This window comes from Stylophora pistillata, chromosome 4 (assembly GCF_964205215.1).
Source record: "Stylophora pistillata chromosome 4, jaStyPist1.2, whole genome shotgun sequence".
Taxonomy (NCBI): Eukaryota; Metazoa; Cnidaria; class Anthozoa; order Scleractinia; family Pocilloporidae; genus Stylophora; species Stylophora pistillata.
Window position 1 is genome coordinate 573,497 of NC_142522.1, and position 23,511 is coordinate 597,007.

The 23,511-nt window shown below is 39.5% G+C and overlaps 2 protein-coding genes and 1 long non-coding RNA gene across 3 annotated transcripts; 2 read left to right on the plus strand and 1 right to left on the minus strand.

The window, feature by feature from the left end:
• Positions 1-734: 734 nt before the first annotated feature.
• On the plus strand, positions 735-9,873 carry LOC111324311 (dimethylglycine dehydrogenase, mitochondrial). Its single transcript, XM_022927883.2, has 15 exons — positions 735-899; positions 1,647-1,809; positions 2,135-2,233; positions 2,613-2,802; positions 3,372-3,551; positions 4,146-4,371; positions 4,752-4,990; positions 5,356-5,567; positions 5,878-6,135; positions 6,729-6,859; positions 7,195-7,412; positions 7,551-7,708; positions 8,158-8,217; positions 8,289-8,423; positions 8,856-9,873. The coding sequence occupies exons 1-15, from the start codon at positions 772-774 to the stop codon at positions 9,084-9,086; spliced, it is 2,628 nt and encodes an 875-aa protein (XP_022783618.2). The 5' UTR covers positions 735-771; the 3' UTR covers positions 9,087-9,873.
• Positions 9,862-19,122, minus strand: LOC111324403 (betaine--homocysteine S-methyltransferase 1). The gene is made up of 8 exons (XM_022927988.2): positions 18,845-19,122; positions 13,681-13,799; positions 13,393-13,584; positions 12,926-13,073; positions 12,447-12,650; positions 11,435-11,565; positions 10,897-10,994; positions 9,862-10,463 (listed from the first exon to the last, which is right to left on the minus strand). Exons 1-8 carry the CDS (start codon positions 18,993-18,995, stop codon positions 10,280-10,282), a joined length of 1,227 nt encoding a protein of 408 aa, XP_022783723.1. The 5' UTR covers positions 18,996-19,122; the 3' UTR covers positions 9,862-10,279.
• Positions 19,123-19,476: 354 nt separating this feature from the next.
• On the plus strand, positions 19,477-23,497 carry LOC148731963 (uncharacterized). The gene is made up of 2 exons (XR_016000646.1): positions 19,477-19,799; positions 22,311-23,497. It is a non-coding gene; the product is annotated as an uncharacterized LOC148731963 (long non-coding RNA).
• Positions 23,498-23,511: the final 14 nt, after the last annotated feature.

The following is a 23,511-nucleotide window of genomic DNA, read 5'->3' on the forward strand; positions in this document are numbered from 1 at the left end:
TGCTCTGCGTTTTGCAATTCTAATGAGAAAGATGGATTATTCTCAAGGCCATTGAGTATTTTTTTCGATTTGGGAGCTCAAAATGTTTTTCGTTAAACTTTTATCATATACCTCTGGCTTTTCAAAATTAAATCCTATCGTTTTTCAGTTTAAGCCTTGAATGTTCAAGAGAAAATAGGCTCCAAAGGGATGTTGATAAAGGTTAACCGTAACGGACAAAGCAGAGTCTGAAATCACGCGAACAAGGCCGGATTCGAATGTGGACATACATACGTGGTACATCATCAACGCCTAATGAAAAGGTTACTGTTCATATTTGTTTGTGCTTTCATTTAGAGGAGGAATTAGAGGTGCTGGGGCCTTGAATGGCTGCTCAGTTCATACTTTGCTTACTGCTTACTGTTTATTTACTTATTTTCGTTTTTATGGATGAGTGTGCCTGTACAAAATCATTCAACAGACAACGTATTGTTCTTTGAGCATCGTGAGCAAGCAGTGCAGTACTGATTAATTTTACCGCTTGACTTTTGCTCAGGCGTTCGTGCTTGTCCGGTTCCTTTGTCTTGTTTTTCAAGTTTCGCTCCAAAAAGAACGGAATCCCGCTTTTGAAAGCTTGTCAGGCTACCTGTTCAAAGCGACACTTTCATTGGTTGACACCCCTAAAAATCCTCTATGATTGGTCAATCTATTATGAATGACGGCATGTAGTCCAATTCAAGTATCATACTTGCGAAAACTTGCTATATACGAAATAACGTGGAAGATGTAAACATGGCGAACGTCCTCAGGGTTGGTAGTTTACTACGTGGAATATTTCGAAGCAGTAGCGTTAAAATCAGTCGTAAGCGTTGTGCTTTTCTTTCTACCACTTCGTGGCGCCATGGAAGCTCAGATTCGAGGTAGATTGTTAATAAGTAAGATCCTAAATTAGGATGACGATGAGAATGAAAGCATTGTATGCATCAGGGTCCTGTGTAATTAGCTAGAAGCTAAGTAACCTACAAGTTTAAGTGGAGAAAATATATCAGATGAATAATCAGACTTAAAATAAATACACGTAAATGCAAAATATACTTTCATGATATACGTAATTTCAATTCAAAATTGTACGTCGTAGTTCTTTCACAACCATTGTCGCAGGCATTGTGAGGAGTCTTTGATCAGTGGTCGCGTAACAATCATCAGTTTCCATGTGATTCTATAAATATACTAAAATTGTCGTCAAGTTCTCTAGATCAAGTCGAGCAGTGAGTTATGTTTCAAGTTAAGAAATATTTATGCGATGCTCATCGCATGTAGGACTGAAATGTTTCGTAACAATTTTGTTCTCATATATAGCTTAAACAATTATTGCACACCTTTTTTAACAGCTTCATAACGATAAATGTTTTTAAAAGCTAAGAAGACGTCATAGAAGCAGTGCAACTTGAAAAAAGTCCCTTGATCGCCTCTGATAAATGTGGATAAACAAAAATTTTTTGCTTTCCTTGATGAAATTACCAATTGAAATCGAATTTTGGTAAGAGGCATTGCTATCTGACAATCTAGCCTTAGTGAAATTTAAAAAAAATCTCAATTGTTCATGAAAAAGTGACATTGCTTTTAATGTGGTATGCAGTACTTTAATATTAATTTTTCCATTTTAGTTCATCTAAACTGAACAAACGTTTGAAGGAAGATGCAGAAGTTGTTATCATTGGGGGTGGTGTACTGGGCACCAGTATTGCATACCATCTGGCCAAACAAGGCATGAAGGATGTTGTGCTCTTAGAAAAATCAGAATTAACAGCGGGATCAACATGGCATGCTGTAAGTAGATTGCATATTTGTGTAAGGGTAAATCATAGCATGTTGAACTGTAATTAGATATAGAGTCGAAAAAAATTACTCATGGACTTGCATTAAGTATAGGGCATCCAGCAGTAGTCAACCATCTTTCTTCAGTTTACGGTCCTGGCATACTGAGCCTTCTCGCACACAGGTGCCTGTCACTATCTCAGTGAAGAGTTCTTGGCAGATGAGTGGGAGAGTATCTGGCTGCAAAATCAGAAGGCATGGAGGCTGAATCCCTTGAGGGGGGGGCACTCGTGCTTGTGAATAAATAACATCTTTCTGTTTTCACATCTGTTAACAGGCTGGGCTGACAACATATTTCAACCCTGGAATAAATGTCAAACATCTTCACTATTACAGCATTCAGCTTTACTCAAAATTGGAAGAAGAAACAGGGCAGGTAATCAGGATTTCACTGTAAATGTTTGCAAAAGAATTATCCAATTTCAGATTTTTTTGTCAAAAGGTTGCTTTTAAGATAAAATGATTATATATTTTTTTGTTTAGTTTGAATAAAATTTTCTAAACCTTTGACTCGTAAGATTGACTAGAATGGATGGCACATCAATGAATCACACGCCAAAGTCTCGACAATAAAGGAAAATATTACCAACTAAAGAACCTCTTGATTATTAAACAAATTCTCTGTAGGAATTGTATTGAGAACAGTATGAAGAGAAAGGCATTATGATGTTACAGTCTACAGGGTTAATGAAAATGTTGATGAAAGGCTCCTGTGATCACAACAAGTAATAAATTCATGGTGATATTTCTCCTAGAATGTAGGATTCCACACACCAGGCAGTTTGCGGCTGTGTACAACACCTGAACGCATGGATGAAGCTAAATACCAGATGCAGAGACATGGATGGCATAAGGCTCCACAGTGGCTGGTTACTCCAGATGAGATTGCAGAAATGCATCCACTATTAAAAATGGATGATGTTTTGGGAGGCTTATTCAATCCTGGTTAGTTTTACTTCGGCAACAGTAACCTAAAATGATTTACAGTCTAACCTGTATCAAGCAGCACCTTTTTAAGAGGTCACCTTGTATGAAGCAGTTCAAAAGTCCTGAAATTTTTACCCCTCAATTGTTGTGATTTTTACCCCTATTAAGTAATTGTGATCACCCTTTACTGCAGCTTTACTATGACTGCCTGTATTGTATTGAATTGTCACTCAAAGTGGAACCAAAATTAATGTGATCTTTGAAGTAAAATTTAACCCATATTTATCTCCCAAAATTATTGTTCGTAGTATTTTTGTGTAAGTCTGCACATTAAGTGTTTAATTATGGCATAAATTGATGTTTTTATGGTTTCTTTATAATATCCCTGTAGTGTGGAACCTATATTAAGTGGTCAGCCTGTGTCAAGTGGCCAACATGCCATTAGCAGTGGGTGATCACTTGATACCAGTTTGACTGTAATTTACCTTGTAGATAAGCATGCTCAGTTCTTTATTCGCTTTATATAGATGTGATGATGGTCAAGTATGTAATTTTATAATGCATTAAATTATGTTTAACTTTATCAGATGATGGCCACATTGATCCTTACTCATTGACGCAAGCCTTGGCAATTGGAGCAAGAAATTATGGAGCCAGTCTTTACCTGCCAGCACCTGTGACGGGACTGAATCACAGAACTGATGGCTGCTGGGATGTTCGCACTGAACATGGAAACATCAAAGCCAAGCAAGTGGTCAATGCTGCAGGTACTAAAGATGGAAATGAAAATGTTTGCATGAAATGGTCTTGTTTCATTTAGCTTCAGAAAACTTAACAACTGTAATTGTTGTTCTAACCCTTTGACTTTTAAAAGTGATTAGCATTTAATTTCTTGCCACATTATCATCCCTAAATCAAGTATATGGTCAGGAGATTAAAGGAAATGATCACCCATGAAAGAAGTCCTTGACTGTTAAACAAATTCTTTTAATCAGCACCTTAAGGAATGTACAGATAACAATGGACAATATGCTTACTGATGTTGGGGCTCACAGATGTAAAAATTAGTGGGATGAGAGAATTCCCCAATCTCTGTATAAATTATATCTTGAGCTGCTTGATAAGGCTTGTCACTATGATGATCCGCTGATATTTTCTGTGAAAACAGTACTATGTTCTCATAAGTATTTTAGGGTGTGGAGCCAACTTAATTTTGTGGGGTTTGAGGTCCCATAGCAAGTGATTTGAAATGTAATGCATTTACAGCATGATAGTAAATGCTAACCAGTGGTTATTGAATTTTACTTTCATTTGTTATGCTATTTCCTAATACTTATACACTTTATTGTTGTTTAATTTAGGGTTCTGGGGTCGGGAAGTTGGTCAAATGGCAGGACATGAGCTTGCAATGGCAGCCATTCACCATCAGTATGTTGTCACGTCTACCATTCCTGAAGTTGCAGCTCTTAAGCATGAGGTACCTGTCATCAGGGATCTTGAAGGATCTTACTACTGTAGACAGGAGAGGAAAGGCTTGTTATTTGGACCATATGAACTACCAGAGAAGATGAAATTGCAGGATGAATGGTATTTGACTTGTACTTTATTCGCTCATGTCTTGCACACCAAACTTTTCAGATTAATGTCAGTGTTTGAACAACTATGCACCTTCCCCTCCCCTCCCCTCCCCTCCCCTAACCCAACAACAGTCAATCAATAACAAGTTAGGTCAAATGTTGGGCTAGGGGAGGGGTGGGTGAACAGTTGTTCAGATACTTACTTAAGTCTAACCTTGCCTTGATCAACATTATTTAATATTCCATTCAAAGTTATGAAGTTTGGTTCAGTTTGTTTGTGGTTCTTCACTATGTGAAGAACCACAGCCTTTTTATGACTTGCAGCAATTTTTTAAAGAAGAATTATTTCCAGCATCAAAGGAATTAAATGACTATTTACAACTTCATCAGGTGGGATGGTGTGACACCAGGATTTGGGAAGGAACTCTTTGAAAGTGACCTAGACAGAATCAGTGATAATGTTGCTGTGGCAATGGAACGCATTCCAGTACTCGCAGATGCAAATATTGCAAGTGTTGTGTCAGGTCCTATAACTTACAGTCCTGATGTCAGTGCTATAATTGGACCTGCATTTGATGTGCCTAATATGTGGCTGGCTGTTGGCACTGGTTATGGCATTATCCATGCAGGTACATGCATGCTGATACAAAGTACATGCAATGTGAAAGTTACTCTCTGTTTCTAGATATTTTTCCTGGTTACCATATGTTTATTCACTTAGTTGAACTCACCAGCTGCGTGACTCTTATGCTTGTAATGTTTCCCTCACAATTCACTGGTACCCATTTCTACTTCCGGGGGGAGAGAGTAAGAACACAAAACAATTACCTGGGCAGATCTCAAACCTGCATATTTCAACCCAGAGTCCGGGGCATTTACCATCATAGTTGAACCATTTTGTTTTGATAGTGACTTGATAGCACACAGGTCTAAATTAATACAGCTCCATGTACCTCAAGTCAATGCAATGGAGTTTTTTAAATTTTGACCTAAGGTGGCATTGGTAAATACATTGCGGATTGGATGCTGGATGGAGAGCCACCTTATGATTTAACTGAACTAGATCAGGGTCGCTATGGCAAGTGGACATCAAAGGAGTATGTAATGGCTAAAACGAGGGAATCATATGGCTTGAATAACCAAGTTGGTCATCCTAAACTTGAAAGGCCTGCAGGGCGACCTGTCAGAAAGAATGCTATTTTTGAGGTAGGGTTTGACTCTAGATAATTGTAACAGCTGACTTGAAGCCAAAAAGAGCAAATTAAGTTATCATGAGGGACCAAGAAGAATAGAAAGTAAAAACAAGAAGACTGCTTGTGACACGGGAAATGCAGCTAATACTCTGCTCAAACAAAAGTGATCAATTTGCTAATTTGTGTGTTGCTCGATAGTATCCATGTATTGTGCTAAGACCTGGATTCTCGTATCCTCAATTTGTCGGGTTGATAAACAGTACTCAAACCAATAAATAATGTTATATCTTTCAAACTTTGATACACGCTTTATTTATTTGCAGCGTCTTGTAGAACGAGGTGCAGAAATGGGATTCCACGTGGGTTGGGAGCAGCCAAACTGGTTTGCACTGCCAGGCGATGAGGGTGGTTACAAGCCGAGCTTTAGGAGAACAAACTGGTTTGAGCCGGTTGGACGAGAGTATGACTTAGTTCTCAATAAAGTTGGTATTATCGATCTGACACCATTTGGAAAGTTTGAAGTGAAAGGAAAAGATGCTTCAAAATTCATGGATATAATGGTTGCTAATGTTTTACCCAAGGTAAAGGACGGAAGGTCTTGCTGCTAGCCAGATTTCGTTGGTGAAGTTTGGACATATGTTTTCAGTTGCTACAGACACTGTGTACTTTTTCGTTACCATGTTCGCGGGCACGTAATTTGACCAAAATAGAAGAAGCTTTTTTGGCAAACTTAAATTTCTCACGTTGAAAGAGAACTGTCTTTAAAGGAAGTGAATTCTGCTGAAACTCACTGAATGCCGCCGATCAGAGTTGTCTCATTTCACTGATTTTTTTAAAGCCTGAATAAACAGATTAATCATTTAACAAACATTTTAAAATACTTTGTACCGGAGCAAATAACTCACAATTTTCGTGTCTTTTCCATTTCAAGTACAAAGCCACACGGTATACCCTAAATGTTACTCGCAACAGAACAAAACCCATGCCATTTTCACGTGAAACAAATCTATAAACCTGAGTATGAGTTTATGAACGAGTAAGTTCCATAAGCATTTTCCCCGCACCTTTTTCTAGCGCCTGTCTTTGGGCAATCGAGAACTTGGAAAATGCAGCAAATGAGTTACGATGCAGAACGAACTGTATAAAAGGTTTGAGATTTCTCGTTCCTTTGTAGGTCGGCTGCACCAACATCAGCCACATGTTAAGTCCAAGAGGCCGAGTATATGCTGAGCTGACTGTATCCACCGTATCACCTGAAGAGTATTTCTTGTTGACAGGAAGTTCCACAGAATTTCACGATCTCAGGTTAGTGCGGCGCTTTAAGTTATGGTAACTACATTATGTTTGTAAAGTAAAATTCATAGGCATCTGTATTGATCAACAACAAAAACTGTGCAACTTAGTAGTCAGTCAGTTGTTTAAAACAACTTGATGAATAGATAGGTGGACGTCGCAGAGGGGGATCCAACTGTTTATCGTGCCAAGGCTCTGCATTCGTCATCGTTTACCGCTCCCTCCTCACCAATCTCCATCTTTCTTTTATTATAAATAGAAACTAGATTATGCGCTCTTTCCACTGCAAGAAGCGAGGAAAGGGATATTTGTTAAAAATACTTGTTTTGTTTTCCAATCATTTGTAGATGGTTACAAGATTATGCCAGGAAAGGGAATTTTGACGTCACTATTGAAAATGTAACAGATAATATCTCCGTGTTGGGTATTGCAGGCCCTTACTCCCGCGGCGTCCTTTCCAAACTTACCCCCACAGATATGAGCCACAGCCAGTTTAAATTCCTGACATTTAAGGACATGGAACTAGCTGGTCTCCCTGTACGTGCTATGAGAATTTCGTACTCTGGTGAGTGAGAGCGTTAGCCAGTGGAACTCTGATCTGGACTTCTTGACCAGAATGTCTTTGAGTATTTTCAGGTTTGACTGTACTAATTTCGTTGCCTCGTTTAACAAATTACAAGTGTTTATGAAATGTTCATTGTAGGTGAACTCGGTTGGGAGTTATACCACAAGAATGAACACACAGCCGAGCTGTACGAAGCTCTTTTGAGAGCTGGGGAGGAGTTTGGCATTGGAGACTTTGGTACTTATGCCATGACGGCGCTGAGGATTGAGAAAGGATTTAGGGCTTGGGGACAAGAGGTACACTGTGTGTTTCAATTAAATCTCTCACTAGCCGAGCATCCTCTGGCCACGCTCTGGATATGAGGCGTAATCATGTTAATCTGATTCCTTTTTGTCCGTTTGGTATTTTTTTTTTTTTTTGTAGTGGTCCTCGTTGAGACCTTTCCGACGTCCTCTTTACGTCTTATGAAAAAAAAAGACGCAACCAGTAGCGGTTCGCCTGTTCCTGGCAATCGGTTTTTTTTAGGACGAGTGATAAGAGCTAGAGAGCAAAAAAGAGAGGACTAAGGAGAGGAAAGAAAGGAACCCTTTCTTTCTTTACGTGACTTCTGTTGAAAATCCCACTGGGCTTTTCTCACCCTATTGTCTGTCTCCGCTGACCGAGAGATTGGTAAGGGTTAGAAACTAAATAGTCACATGGTATTTCTGTAAAGAAAAATTGTTTTCATCATCTCATTTTCCATCAGATGAATATGGACACCACCCCTCTGGAGGCTGGCTTGGATTATTTCGTCAAATTTGACAAGGTAAACTAAACGCTGACGTAAATTATCGTGATATTACATGTGGCGACTGAACTTAAGCTTTTTGTTCACAGGGTGTGGACTTCATTGGGCGACAAAGTTTACTTCAACACAAGGAGAATGGAATCGAGAAGAAACTCTGTATGTTGACGGTTGACACAACTGATGCGGATCCTGAAGGAAATGAAACTATTTGGTTTGGAGGAAAAGTATGTTACTTGTGAACTACTATTGTTCTCGTTTCCTTTTTCACTCTCCGAAAATGTTTATAAAACCTATCTCTGGTAAAGATATTTCACAACTTATGATCGCACGATTCTATTTTACATCAGTACCTTATTGATTCAGTACAAGTGGTTTTTTTTCTCCATCAATAAGCCGTAAAAGTTTATTCGATCAGGAAAAAAGGAATCTTCGGACCTTAAAATTTCTCTGAGTCACAAAACAGCGCCTATGGTTTTCGAAAATCGCGTAGCCTTATGGTCCATCTGACAAAGTTTTCTACCACCTTCCTCGTCTTTTTATGTCTACCCTCTAAGTCCTACCACATCATTCCCCATCCCCCTTTCACCATTTCTCAAATCATATTCCTTAGAATCGTATCTCTGTGAACTTCTCACTAAAGCAAACCTCTTTGGCAGGTTGTTGGTAACACGACGTCTGGTTCGTACAGTTACAGACTTAAAGAGAGCATCGCAATGGCGTATTTACCTCTTGAACTCACGGAACTCGGATCCCGGGTCGAAGTGGAGCTCTTGGGAGCCAAATGTCCCGCAACGGTAGTAAAAGAACCACTGTTCGATACAGAACCTGTGCGCACAAGACGGCTACTAAAAGCTGCCAAATTAACCAAAGGAAAGACTGCTATATAATGTAAAGCAGACCGCAAAGCACAATCATCTCACCCTCCACCTCCCCCCTCCCCACCGTTAGACAGAATCTTCTTCCTGTTCCTAGGTTCCAAAAAAATAGCCCGTTAACGATTGAACGGCTTTTTGTCTTCGCAACAGGAGAGTTAAATAATTCAGCAACACATGCTTCTGACCAGAAGGCTTCTTAGAAGATTTCATCTTGACCGAATAAAAACGGTGTGTGCCTGTTCATTATGCGCAACTTCTAATGTTTATACATCGACACCCCATTTCGGTTTGGAAAGAAATTAATCAAGCTGAATTGTGTAGATACTTTTTAAAGAAATAACTGAACTTATTAAAAACTAGATCATTGGATAATGTAATTCAAGACTTTTTATTGGCTTAGCCATTATGGTATATTAGCCAATATACCATAATCTACAAATATGGCAAGCGTACGTGTCAGCTTAAAATTAAAAGGAGCCAAAAATTTAATAAAATTTAATAATTTAATTCAACGGTTTTAGTAAAACAATTATTCCACTCGCGCTTGTTGGATATGAGATGATTATAGCCAACTCGGCGCTACGCGCCTTGTTGGCTATCTATCATCTCATATCCAACACGTGCTCGTGGAATAATTGTTAATTACACCTTGTCGATATTCAGTACTTTGTGTGATTTTGATGCTGCATGAATGTCATGTAAATAGATGATTGTAAAAGTGTTAAACCTGGCTCAGAGTTTATGAATAGACTTCTCCAGCAAAACAAATAAATGTTTCAAGCAAAGCAAAGGTAAAAAATGTCATCTTTTATTATGCATCTTTTAACTCTTACAGCACACTTTCATAATTTTTATTTAATTTTCAGATGTCAAGGCATTGGCGCTTCTGCGAATAACCATAGCACACCAAAGGCGTGTCAGTGATTAAGACACCGCTATAATTAAGCTAAACGAGTTTATGTGAAGAAGTTCATTGAGATAGTTCCCAATTAAAATTTATAACTACCCAGTAATCCCATGGATCAAATCCTAAATTATGACAAACTCTTTCTTTTTTAGCGTTTTAACAAAAAATCTGATCACGCAATAAGGCATTTAATGTCCCTTCAAAAACCTATTTAGTAAGCTGACTCAGCAAGGTAAGACTTGGAACAAGCCAAGATTATTGCAATCTGAACACGAATACTCAGTTTCAGGCTTGAGTGCTAGTGCGTTTCTGCGCGTGCTGCAAGCTTATGCACTTCTTCATCTGTAGTCAGAGTCTTCTGCTGAATCATATTCTTGTCTGTCACCTTAAGATTTCCCCACTGAGAATCCAGCTCGCGTAAAGCGCTACTAAACGGCCGACCACTAGTAGGCTGCAAGTTTTCCCAGTGAGATCGGCGAGCCCTGAAAATCATCAACAGTATTTTTTTTTTTCAAAACTTCAGCTAATTTTTAATTTCTTTTTTATATCAGTCGGACTTACCAAAACTTGTTTAGCTAAAAGTCTAAAATGTTACCATTGTAGGATCAGCATTTCCAAACAAATTATCAACGGAAGCACTTATTGAACTTTAGCCACCTTTACCCCTGAGATAGCATCTTTTTTTTGGGGGGGGGGGGGGACCTCAACCCTCAGGCTTGCGGGATTGCGAGTGCCTATTGATCAAGCTTGTCAAACAAGTACCTTACATCACGCCACAATCCAGGGGTAATGTCTCACTTGGCCCTAATATGATTAAACCCCGGCAAATGTGCGGCTGGAAGTATTCTCCTCAGAGGCCAAGCTTTCCATCCCAACTTACCTTCGCTTGGTTTAATCTCTGGAGTATCGTCTTACCTGGCTCTTACCCAAGGATAGGTGTGCTGCCGTAAGGCGTCACCCCATGGGGAATGCTTCTCGCTGGCGGGAGGTAATTTACCTCGTTCTTTTGCAAGCTGATAACAACAACAAAAGATGTTAAGTCTAAATTAAAGGTTAAACTATCTCATTTCCTATTTGTCAATGAAATGCATAATATACAACAAAGATAGTGGAATGGCTTGCTAGAAAGGAAGCTTTCAAACTCAGCCATTTGCATTCACGTTTTCATCCATTTTGTTCGACGATGCATTTTGCATTTTTCCTGCAAAAATGTTCGTGTAGAAAACACAGAACAAGGCTTTTTAGCGCCTGCACTTTGAGTTCTTCTTTTGTGGAGCTTGAATCAGAAATGCGCTTGACAAGCAGCTAATTAGATAGGACTTATTTTAAACGTTTACTATAATTTCTCCTAACGAGCCACCGTTGTCAGGTTGGTAATATCTACATTGTGGGACAAACGATTTTAATTTTATTCATCTTAGTTTATATTTACTCTTGACATGTGATCACAGACCTCTTCAGCTATGGCTCGAACGTGATACGGCTCCATTCCACAGCATGCTCCAATGTATCGAATACCTATATCATAAGCTTCACGAGCGTACTTGTACATGTCAAAACGAGTCAGCAAACGAGTCTCCATAGCTAAAAGAAAAGGGAAAATAAATAGTTTTTGCGCCGATGGAATGAGTCAAACAGGAAAATATCTTGGAAATAAAAGTTTTAATTTAAATTACTAATACACCAGTATTATATTAGGAGCAGTGAGGTACACTTTCTAGCTTAATCAAGTGGTTCTGGCCTCCACAGTTTGTGATCGGTCGCAAGCCGATGTGGCCCTTCAAATTAAACACGAAGGCGCGCTATATAAGGAAGTCTTCCCTGGGAAGACCTAGGCTCATTTGTCAATCACCGTTGACGTGTGCGGGTCAAATTTAAATGCTGGTAGACGAACAAAAGGAGCTAATGAGATATCTATTTACTTCCACCAGCATGGTGGCATGAGGTAACGTGCGAACCACCTACTTCGATCTCAAATTTACCGCCACAAATAAAGACGGTTTCCATCGGAGAAAGGAAGTACAAATCTCAAAAATTCTTGTATTGTGATGAAGACATAAAACAATTTTGAGGAATGCGCCCGCTGTTCACTGCTTTGGAGTAGCTGTAGCTCAAGCTGACTTGCCTCTAAGAGTTCTACATCACACGACGGTTGATTGACAAATGGCCTAGTGGGACCAGAGGCTCCTTTTATAGCGCGCCTTCGTGTTTAAAGTCCATTCCTTTTCACGTGCCAAAGCTATGGCCAATCAGAACAAGAGGTAAACCTTATGAGGGCCTATGAGAATCAAAGAGCGGAAACAATGAAAGTACCTGAGAGGAGGTGCAGGGTAACACAGTCATGACCAATAAATCTCAGCATCTGATTGGTTAAGAACAGTGACAGAATGAAGTAAAGCAAAACCACACGCATTCCAGATCACTCTCGACAGTCAATTATTAAATTGCATTATCGTTTATCAAACCTAAAGGAAACTCCGCCAGTCCTGTAATCCCCATCCTTCTGGCTGGGTTGGTGTGGTCCTGACATTCCGGTGTCTTGTAACCCATTGGCTGAACAATCAAATGGCGTTTGAGTCCTTCATTTTCCAAGGCCTGTTTCATAATCTTCATAGTTTCCAAGCACACGTCCGGGTCATAGTAACAATTGACACCTATCATGTCAGCACCTGCAAGAAAAAAACAACGACAACTGCAACATTTTATAATTCAAGGTAGCTTTTTTCTTCCTTCTTCCCTTTTATTAGCCAAGAGCTTACCACGTGACCTGCATTTCACTGCATACAGTCGAACCTATGTTATGTGGTACCGTATTAAGCGGTTACCCTGCATTAAGCATTCGGTTGTCAAAGTCTCGAAAAAAACGGGAGAACATTCATGCGAGTAAAGCATCGAAGGAACGACAAAGAAATGCTTCAGTAGTGGAGTTCCAAATAACTGTTACCTGCTTTAGCGATTCTCACAGCACACTCTTCAACAGACACTCCCTCCAAATCTCCGGCAGAACAGATATTAAGGCACATGGCAATCGGTTTTCCTGTGGTCTTCATTACTTCAAGGGCCCATTCTGCCTCCTCTACATAAAAAAACAACTAACAAAGACAATTCGAACCATTAATATGAAAACGCATGAAATCTGCTAGCGGGAATAAGGTAATTAACCTCCCTTACTGACGCGTATAAAATCCAAAAATTTCTGATGTACATTTTACATTCCCTAGATTAACTATGGTTCATGACAGAGGACCATGTGCTGCAAATAGGATAATTCATGTCCAATATGGAAAGCCATGAAAAAGGAAACCAAAGTTATTTCAAAATCACCATCAACAGAAACGTCTTGTGTTTGTTTCCTGGTTAAAACACTGATCATGATGAAGTAAAGTAAGGCGAGTAAAGATGTAAGGTTACCTCTCCGATCAGAAAATCCACGTCATTCTTGACAAAAATGTCGATTTGTTGCTGGAACTCTTTCTGAACAGCTTCTTTACCAAGTCCTGACATATATGAGGGTGTTTGGCAGATGTTACCTGCAACGAGGGCATCGCCCTCGTTGGCCACTTGACGCGCGAGATCACAAGCGGCTTGATTGATGCGCTCACACTAAAACAAAACGTACAAAGACAACTCGATCACAGTTAATTCTTAAATCATTACCTTAAATTGATTTAAAAGAAACTTCTGCTAAACTGTTCTTACCCCAATCGTCTCGGAAGCCGTATTACCACGATTTCGTAACTTGTCATCACTGGCGTAGAAAGTGAAGGTCTGCATCACATCAGCGCCTGCCCGGAGAAACTCTCTATGCAGCTGTAGGACTAAAAAGGAAAAAAAATTTAGTAAGGAAAATTTCTTCAACCATTGGAACAACAACAACAAAAACCCGATTTCATTTTTCGGTTTCTCTACATCTCATTTCCCATTGCCCATAATTTATCCCTCATTCCTTATTTTTGATGTCCCTTCTTCTCTTTTTCATTCATATTTGACGACAAACATTCCCACACCCCGATCGAGTCTTTCTAATCTGTTTTTAGTTTCCCATTTTATTTTCCATTTTTACATTCTCAGCCCAACATTTAAGCTTTTCCAGTCCTCATTCTACTTTTCCCATCCTACCATATAAATTATTCCTTTAAAATCCTCGTTATAAGATTCCTCTCTCTGGTTCCAACTTCCTCTTGCGCGCTATCCATCCCACGTTTTCTATTGAGTGCTAGTCTATCACTGGCACTCAATATTATTCATATTACAGAGGCCGATTTTTTCAACAATTTTCCATTTGCCTCCATCCATTCCCTATTCCCTGTTCCTCCCTTTATGCTCTTTGTACTCCAACCCCTGTTCCCGACCTTCATTTCCCATTCTCAAAACTCCATTCTCCTTTCTCCTTTCCCCGTTCCCCAGGTTCTTGCGTTTCCCAGGCTTTGCTGTTCCCGAGATTCTCCCGTTTCCCAGGTTTTCCCGCCACCAGGTTCCCCTATTCCCCAGGTTCTTCCGTTCCCTAGCTTCCCCCGTTCCCCAGCCTCCCTCCCCCCATTATCAGGTTTCTCATTTACCCGGTTGTACAGCTCACCGGTTCCCCTGTGTCCCGTTCCTCTACGTTCCGTTCTTCCATACTCTCGTTCCCCCCCCCTTCCCGTTCGTATGTTCCCTGTTCCTCCCTTTACCCATTCGTTCGTTTTTTCTTTCCACTGTTGTTCAGATAATCGTTTTCCTTTACCTGACCCCTTTCCTAACTAATAACCTGGCGTAGTTGATCAAACTACTCTTGAATGTCCGGAGTAACAGTGTTTTGTTTTTTTATTTTTTTGGCGTTTCAACCCAAACATTGTTCAGGATTGACTTTATCTGCCTCGCGCGACGATGTAAAAAAAGTACGAGTAATATGCAAATTAGTTTAAACATTAGTGCCACCTTCCCTTTTTGCCCCTTTTAAATCCATTGACTGATGAATCACCTGATGATAAAAAGCTGTCAAATTCTTCTTGGAGATTTAAAGGGTAACACATAATATCACAAAAAGGAAAGTAAAATTTCCAAGACAAATTTGGGAGACCCATGTAATTTAAACAGGGCTCCAAGTAGCTTTGCTTTAGAACACCGTTCTCCCGCTATTAAGAAAAAGTCGCTTCATGCCAGACCTTTGATGCTCTTTTTTCGCAAGTGGTTGTGTTTTTCACCTTCTATACTATAAAACAACCCCGCTTGTTTGTGCTGATGAAATGTACTATAAACGACTTCTTAACTCCCTCCCATCTTCCTCCATCAAAGAATCCCGTTTATTTGCAGGGACAAGTCATGATCGTCTCCACAACAAATGGTGTTACCATATGAAGGAGTAAAAGCTGGACCAGGGTTCTTCAAGTTCTTAAAAGAGCTGCTGGTCCAAATTATTGACATTTTTCTCGGTCATTTTTGTATTAGGGTTCATGCTCCTTCTTTTTTTTTTCATGCGCAGGCTACAAGTTCTCTCTCAAATTTGCGCGCGATCGATTACGTGCCAGATTATAGACTGCAAGTTACAGGTGCAAGTGACTGCATTACATAAATAAAGTTTTCCTGCTCAGTCTGCATTCATGGAAACCATTGTTATAGAATGAGACCTAGACTCGGATGGCGTGATTTGTGCGCAAACCGAAATCATAAACGATTTTAACCAATGAGAGATGTGAAGACATCTGAGAAACCTCATATAAATGTGTCATACACAACTGGACGATTGGTTTTGATCCCCAGCTTCTGATCCCTGAGGTCACCCTTTTTCTATCAACAGACTTCTGTGAAGTCGTAGATACCATGCTATCTAGCAGGCAGTGTGAGCTAGTGCGCACTCCGATTGCATTGTATTGTGGTAGCGTTGTTTTCAATATGGCGGTAAAAGAGGAAGAAATCGGCAGATTTTGACTGAACATAAAAGTTAAGCCATTTCTTCTCCCTTTCGCTATAGGTAAATACAATTTGATATATTCTGAGTGTGTAGAAGTATTTTTCGCACGTATTTGTCACCTATTCTATCGTTTTCAAGGACAAACGCAAGCACTGTTTTTTAGCATGTAATTTGAGACCGGTTTTCGAGAAGGTCAAATTTGTTGTACGTCGTAGTTTGAAGCCTTTCAAAGATTCGTATGACCACTTTGATCCTTCCTCTACAGCTATGACCAAACGCACTCAAACGCACTCAAATGGTACAAATGTTTTATGCATTTTAATTGATAGTGTTTCAGATCCTTTTGTGGAGCGAAAAGGCCCATTGTTGCGTTTAGTATGTTGCGTTACATAGCGTTACTGCTGCAAGGACATTTATTGTTTTTATTACACGAGTCGGGCAGTCAGAGGGCCAATAACTAAAATCAACCAATCAAAATGCTCTATTGCTGGTCCAATATTCTCCAGGTATTGGACCGGGCACTGTCCCGAATAGTCCCGAATGATACCGCATTTGTGTCCCTTTGAACTTCAGTCGTATAATAAATCTCTTATTAACCAAGTTTGCTCGGGACCATACTGGAAGAATATCGGCTCTCGGTCTTTTTTGTACGGACCTCGCTGCGCTCGGTCCGTACTGTCAAGACCTCGGGCCGATATTCTCCTAGTACGGCCCTCGCGCTTGGTTAATAAGATATATGTACTCAATCGTGTTGTAGATTTACTCGCCCTCACTGAGGGAAAATTAACTAATTGCGAGTGTCGTGTGGTAAATCTTCTATCTTGATAATTGAATGAAGGGCAGTTTAATTAGAGCAATGAAAAGAGTCCCTTGATCCATGAAAACTTCTACCTTGCATGAGGCGAAACGCCGGAAGGCCGGAAAGCAAAAGACAGTCGACCGTTGAAAGGTGTTACCATTCGCTTGCACTTTTAAATCTTCTACCCTCAAAGTCTAGGTCTTATTTGGATATCTCTTGATGAGTTTCGTCTGCGATGTAATAAGAGGGGTCAGTTTTGAGGTGTTACAAAAGGCAACATTTTCTTCTGTGCACGCGCTATTTTCTTTGTTTAAAAGTACACTTTTCTCCTGCAGAAATAACTCAGAGATATCGTTTCTCAAAACCCTCATCTAGGAGGCGTGAGGTTTCTCCTTTTACAAATCCCGTATTTACGCTTGGTGGAAAAACTTCTTGTTTTACAAGGTCTCTGTCTTTTTAATATGCGTTTGCATGTCAAGGGTCAATTCCCTGTTAAATAACTCGCGTCTAGGAATATAATTTCTGACTTTGAAATTATTCATCCCGCCATCGGTTGTGAGTGTAACTGTTGCCATTTGTGTCGAGATTCGGCAGATTGTAGTTTCGAATCTTTCTTAATAACGTCAGTTGCCTCCCAATAACGAATTCGTCACGGAAAAATGACGGGGAATCGCGCAGGCCCGTCAAACTTTTTAAATTTCGAAGGAACGGCAACAGACAGTGAATCCCCATTATACATCGCTGCCACCAAAGAAGTTCACTTCAACGCATCAAGATGGGAATGACCGTTTTACGACCATGATGCAACGAAATCAGAGTGCGTACATCGCCTGTCCAGAGGGTAAGTCCGTCCGTTCGTAGCCTGCGAAGCAAGCCCTGGGGGAAAGGATGGGGATTGGGGGGAGCGGAATGTGCGGAGGGGAAAGGGAGGCAGCACATCGTCCGCACATTCCGCTTTACGACCATGATGCAACGAAATCAGAGTGCGTACATCGCCTGTCCAGAGGGTAAGTCCGTCCGTTCGTAGCCGGCGAAGCAAGCCCTGGGGGAAAGGATGGGGATTGGGGGGAGCGGAATGTGCGGAGGGGAAAGGGAGGCCGCACATCGTCCGCACATTCCGCTCGCCCCAATTCCCCTCCCCTCCCCCAGGGCTTGCTTTGCAGGCTAACCGCAGTTCAAAATATATTCATCGTATCTGATTAAAAATATTTACAAAACTCTTGAAGCCACTTCCAAATGTAATTCTTAAATCTACTCTACGAAACCGGCAAACTACGCCTTCTGGATTAACTTTTGGCTTTATCCCTCTCTTAGATTTTGATACCAGATTCTCCTTGTCGTCTGACATTTCTCGCTCACGTGGAGCAAGTTTTATTTGTTGTTTTGACAGTTTGCATAGTTCCCTGAGCTCTCGCTAATGGCGCTTTCTGATTGGTTAATTTTAAGAGGCGCTGATTGACACATGCAGGACGATATGAATATGAAAATAGGGGGCGTTTCGTTAGTTAGTGGGGGTCTGTGGCAAGCCCTCCCTTTCCCCTCCGCACATTCCGCTCCCCCCAATCCCCCTCCTTTCCCCCAGGGCTTGCTTCGCAGGCTATTCGTAACGATAGAAACCTTTGGATAATGCTCGGAATTCAGTTCGGCCTTCTCCGGTATCGTCCGATTTTCCAATCTCGCGTCGGCGATCGTGATCGCAATTATTTGTCTGCTGCAGGTTTCGTGTGGCATTGCTGCGATTATTTGCTCCGCAAAAGAAATATTTTGCTCCCCAAAGGAGTTTTTCTGTCGCATTGCTGCGATTATTTGTTCTTCGATGGAGTTTTTACTCAAAAATCGAGATAAAAGATAAAAATCGCTCAATATTTTCGCACGTGTGCCAATAGACATGCGGATCAAACTTTAAAGTGAATATGTGTGAAGAGATCTCAAGTTTGTTAGGAAGCAAGACGAAAATGACTAATACCAGGTCACAACTGGGTCATTCCTTAAAATAATATCTGTTCCCCCCAAAATAAGAAACTGGTGTTTGATTAAAATTAGCCAACACAGATCAATCAACTATAAATAATCCCGAAGATATTTTTGATCCCTGTGACCAGATTTCCACTGTGCATATGCTGAATAATCGACACAAACGAGTAATTCTCGAAAACAAAAGGAAAATATCTCACCTGCTTCTGGATGCTCCACTGTAGCTTCTGGTGTCCACACTCCCGCTTTTACATAGCCCCTTCTCTCCATACAGAACAAGAAGCCCCCATCTCCTACGATAACCTCGCCTGCATCAAGACGCTCTAAAATCCCTCGCTTTGATGAAGACATTGCTTAAACCGAGATGTTATTTCGGGAAACGTACATTCAAGTAAACAAGCGTAATGTTGAAAAATATGTGGAAGCTACAATTAGGTAAATTAACTGACTGATAACTAGTGTTTTCGAGTTCAAAACAAGTTGCAACTAGTTTTACCAGATATAACCAGATTGTCTGCTACGTCTTTTTTATTTGTTCCAAAAACTTTCAAAACATTGTCACGCAACGTAAACAATGCGTTAAATGGGGTTGACGGGCCTACACGACTCCCGAGCGCGTGTTTAGAGTAGTCTATTCAAAGTTTAGCCCTCACGAGTATGTCTTTGAGCGACCGCCCTCTTTTGTAAGATACGAGCGGCGGATTTTTACGGTGGCCCATAGGTGACATGACACATTTTTTTATCGCGCGCTAAATGGAGATTATCGCGCGATAAATGATAATCTATCGCACGATAAATGGAAATTATCGCGCGATAACTAATGAATTATCGCGCGATAATTTATCATTTATCGCGGGATAAATGGAAACTTGTCAGGTCACGTAATCGGCTGTCATGCATGTTGTTTCCGTGGACGACAATGACTGCCACAGTTGAGGAGCTATGTTTTGAGGTCAATAGTTCGTTTGGTCAGCATTAGATTCCATCCACCAAAACCACCTAGGTCGAGAGGGACTGAGATGGAATGATAGACACCTCATGACGTATTTTTCTTATATATAGTTTGGAAGCTACGAAAATATGCCGATTCATCCCGATGACTTGAGTGGAATATTTGTTTGGAAAATTGCGTCAAAACTTTACACCCGAGAAATGGTAAGTACTAATTTATTGTTTGATGGTAATATTATAAAACGTTTCGCGCAATTTTAGGCAGATACTTCCGATATTTAAAAGGTGCCAAGGTATTTGGTAGTTTTGGTGGATGTCGGGCGTGGACGTCCACCAAAATAGTGTTCAAAATCAACAACAGTACTTTTTGAATTTTATCTATGGCCAGTGTTAGACCTTAAAGGAAGAAAAAGAATTATATTCCCCCAAAACATTAGCAGTTTACGTTCTGGCTAATTATTTCTTATAATGCACAGTTGCTGACCAAACGTTCATAATGAAATCATAAGACATGAAATTAGATTTAAGTGGTTTTGGTGGATGTTTCTCTCTCCATCCACCAAGACCACCATCATGACAATTTCTGTTACTTCCATTAGAGAGGAATGGTTTAACCTGCTACTGGAGTAAATAACCACAATTTATTTCTTTGTACATAGATATTTTTGCAAAGTTCTTAAGTTAGCAGCTTTTATTATTGAAACCATAATCATCACATGGTGTTCAATGTAGAATACAAAAGGTTTTGGTGTGGCAATCATGTACTCTTGAAATATGATAAGAGAGAGTTTTTAACTGATTTAACAGATTTTTGCAACAAAATTCCATATCCAGAAGTTTCTTCCTCTACTTCCTCTAAAATCATTAGCTTTAAGTACTACAAATCAGCACATCAGTAATTGTTATCAGGGGTCTGAATATCTTACAAATCTTTCACATTGATTTCAAGTAACCTATTTCACTTGGATGATTAATTATACACTCAAGATGTAGAATAGTAATGGTTTAATATTTGTAGTGCGCAAATTCCATTTACATATGATCAAATGTGTATAACAATTATAGAATATAATAATTACATCAGATAATCAATTACAGTAAGACCCTTATCAAATTTACAAAACTAATAAAAACCTTATCTAAATTCTCAAAAAAGAATGAAAAAAATTGTAAAAAAAATTGTAAAAAACTATTAAACCATGCACAATTCAATCCTAATTAAAGGCTAAATTAAAAAGATGAGTCTTAAGTAAAATTTTAAATTTACTAAAATCAGTCTCGTTACGAACTTTATAAGGAAGACTGTTCCAAAGTTTAGGTGCTACACACATGTAAGCACGATCACCTGATGTTTTCTTTGTTATGGCATTTGGTGCTTGCAGCATGAGACCCTTATTACTAGATCTTAAGTTTTATGGTCCATTCTGCTGCAACTTAACAAGATCTTGTAAATAGATTGGACCATGTCCATTAATTGCTTTGAAAGTGATAATGATAAATTTGAACTGTATTCTAAACTGAACAGGTAACCAGTGCAGTTCTCGTAGAACTGGTGTGATGTGACACATCTTTGGGATATTAAAAATAATCCTTGCTGCCGAATTTTGAAGGCGTTGGAGCTTAAATAATTCTCTAGCTGGTAAACCATATAAAATACTATTACAGTAATCTATCCGTCCAATTACTAAGGCATGTATCAATGTTTGTGATGCTTTCTCATCTAAGCATCATTAGCTTACATTTTACAAATTATTTCCCCTTTTAATTTATGGATAGACAGTGAAAGGCCTTTGCCACTTTGGTAAATACAATCATAATATACCATGTATTTTGTGATAAATTATTTACCACAACATAGGACAGTTGTTGCTGAATGTTTTTTGTTTGATTGTTTGTTTTTTTTTTACATACAACATCCAAAACAATGGAGAGGATAAATTTAAATGGAAAATTTTATTAGTGGTTGAAATGAAAGAACATTGGAAGATCAAATTAACTTTATTACCCAAATTAACTTTGATTTCTTGCTTATGCCAGGCTCCTAATATTCAAAATCATTATTATTTTTGTGTTCTTTTGTGTAACATAACTTGAAAAATAAACACAGAGAAAGGCAAACACAAAGGAATAAACTTGAAGCTAAAGCAAAGTTTAATTTGAGCCATAGCTGATTGAAATACCGAGCACTTAACCCATTTGGTAAAGTTCATGTACATGTCAGCCAGCTTGTCACAAGTCTTCCCCCTCTCCTCCAAAAGTCTCTATAAACAAATTTTACTATGTGGTCCTGCCATGATGATAAGTATATTACAGCTCCTCAATTTCCTTCTCCAAAATAAAGTAACTCTGAATTTAATAATGTGATGGACTTGATAAAACTCTACCAATAACTGGCTGCTACTCGTAACATTAATTTCTTGATATTTAAACCAAACTGTTTTGAAGTTTTAATATTCTGTGATCTTTACATTTTTGGCATTGCCATTTCCTCTTTGAGTTGATTGCCCACTCTTGTTCTCCCCCCTCTTGTGTGAGACTTACTTCCTCATCCAACTCATCTATAACAACAACAACAAAAGAAAGCGGTATGGTAAAATCAAGGGATGTCTCGTCAAGGAGGGGCAAAGATCACAGATATACCATAATCAATACTCTATAAATAAGAACCCTAATGCTTCATTTTGCAGTGATCACCTTCTTCTTTTTCATTTTCAGACCAGACTGGAACCTCCATAGGCGTGTTTACTTGTTCTGAGTGGGGACAAAAGAAAACGGAATCAGCGCTGTAAACTTTTCTCCACTTATCTGTCTTTATGTGGACATTTGCCGGGTCAATTCTTGAAATGCGGTTTTTAACCGTAGCTCGATACATGTGCGTGCGCAGGTCAGATGTCCTAGGGAAGTATCGTCGGTTTGTGTCTTGTGCTGATCATCTGGAAACAAGACCTCTTTCACAAAGATTTTCAAATGCCGTCTCTCTTCATATATTTCCTTAACTCCCCCCGCAACAAGCTCGTGAATCCTCTTGATGATCTTCTCATCTAGGGGTTGAGATATTCCAGCGACCTATAGAAATAAAAAACTCGAACTGTGAAAATGCTCGCTATTTCAAGTGGGAACACCCTAGTAATACACACTTATACGTTATTTACTCCTTTGCCATTTTTTTGTACTGTGAGAATGTTTGAAATTGTACTTTAACAACAACAAAGAAAACGAAATCATGGCAAAAAATGTACAGGCACTTTTATGTCACACTTTGACCGGCTTGCCCGCCGCGTACTTTTTTTCATTGACCGTTGCATTAATTCGTGTTGAACACTAAGTTACCTCGCCAACAAAGTGATTCTGATGGTCTGTAATGAGAGTTAGTTCAATGTAAATCCTTTTTTCGTACTTAGCGATCCCTTGTAAAGCTTTTCGCAAATTTCTAGACGCGGTCTCCCATCTCTTTTTGCTTTCTTCTTGAATCTGAAAGACTAAAAATCATACATTTGAAGGAAAAAATGGATGCCTTGTAATAGTAAACTGAATGCCTCTGATGCAGTGCACAAATAAGCTTTTTCCGCTGCTTCAACTCAACTTTTCTGTCAGGTTTTAAAACTGATTCACGGCGTTTACGTAGATGAAAAGACAACTTGGTGCTGGCAGTGTGTTAGCTTTGTTTGACCACACTAACGTCCCAGACACAGAGAAAAAAACATCAGGAAGCTCGAAGTGTCTTGAATAATCAAAAACGAGACCCAGTTTCGTTCCAGTCAATAAGCAGGTGATTATGTAGCATGAATTTTGGACAGTGATAACGCTTATCGGATTTATTAAACCGAATTCGTTCTGTCAATACATGAGTGGAACTACCTTGTGCTCTGCAAAAAATAAAATTTCTCGCATTTTTATCTGTACTTTGCAGTCAACT

What these genes read in the sequence shown, in the direction of transcription:
- LOC111324403 (XM_022927988.2), bottom strand. Translation starts at nt 18,995, where the DNA reads ATGTCTTCATCAAAGCGAGGGATTTTAGAGCGTCTTGATGCAGGCGAG. An exon ending in TGGATTTTCTGATCGGAGAG is followed by an intron (nt 13,074 to 13,392) that starts GTAACCTTACAT and finishes TGTCTTTGTTAG; the next exon opens with TTGTTTTTTTATGTAGAGGA. An exon ending in TTCGAGCCATAGCTGAAGAG is followed by an intron (nt 10,995 to 11,434) that starts GTCTGTGATCAC and finishes TGTTGTTATCAG; the next exon opens with CTTGCAAAAGAACGAGGTAA.
- LOC111324311 (XM_022927883.2), top strand. Translation starts at nt 772, where the DNA reads ATGGCGAACGTCCTCAGGGTTGGTAGTTTACTACGTGGAATATTTCGA. An exon ending in CGGGATCAACATGGCATGCT is followed by an intron (nt 1,810 to 2,134) that starts GTAAGTAGATTG and finishes ATCTGTTAACAG; the next exon opens with GCTGGGCTGACAACATATTT. An exon ending in TTAGGGCTTGGGGACAAGAG is followed by an intron (nt 7,709 to 8,157) that starts GTACACTGTGTG and finishes ATTTTCCATCAG; the next exon opens with ATGAATATGGACACCACCCC.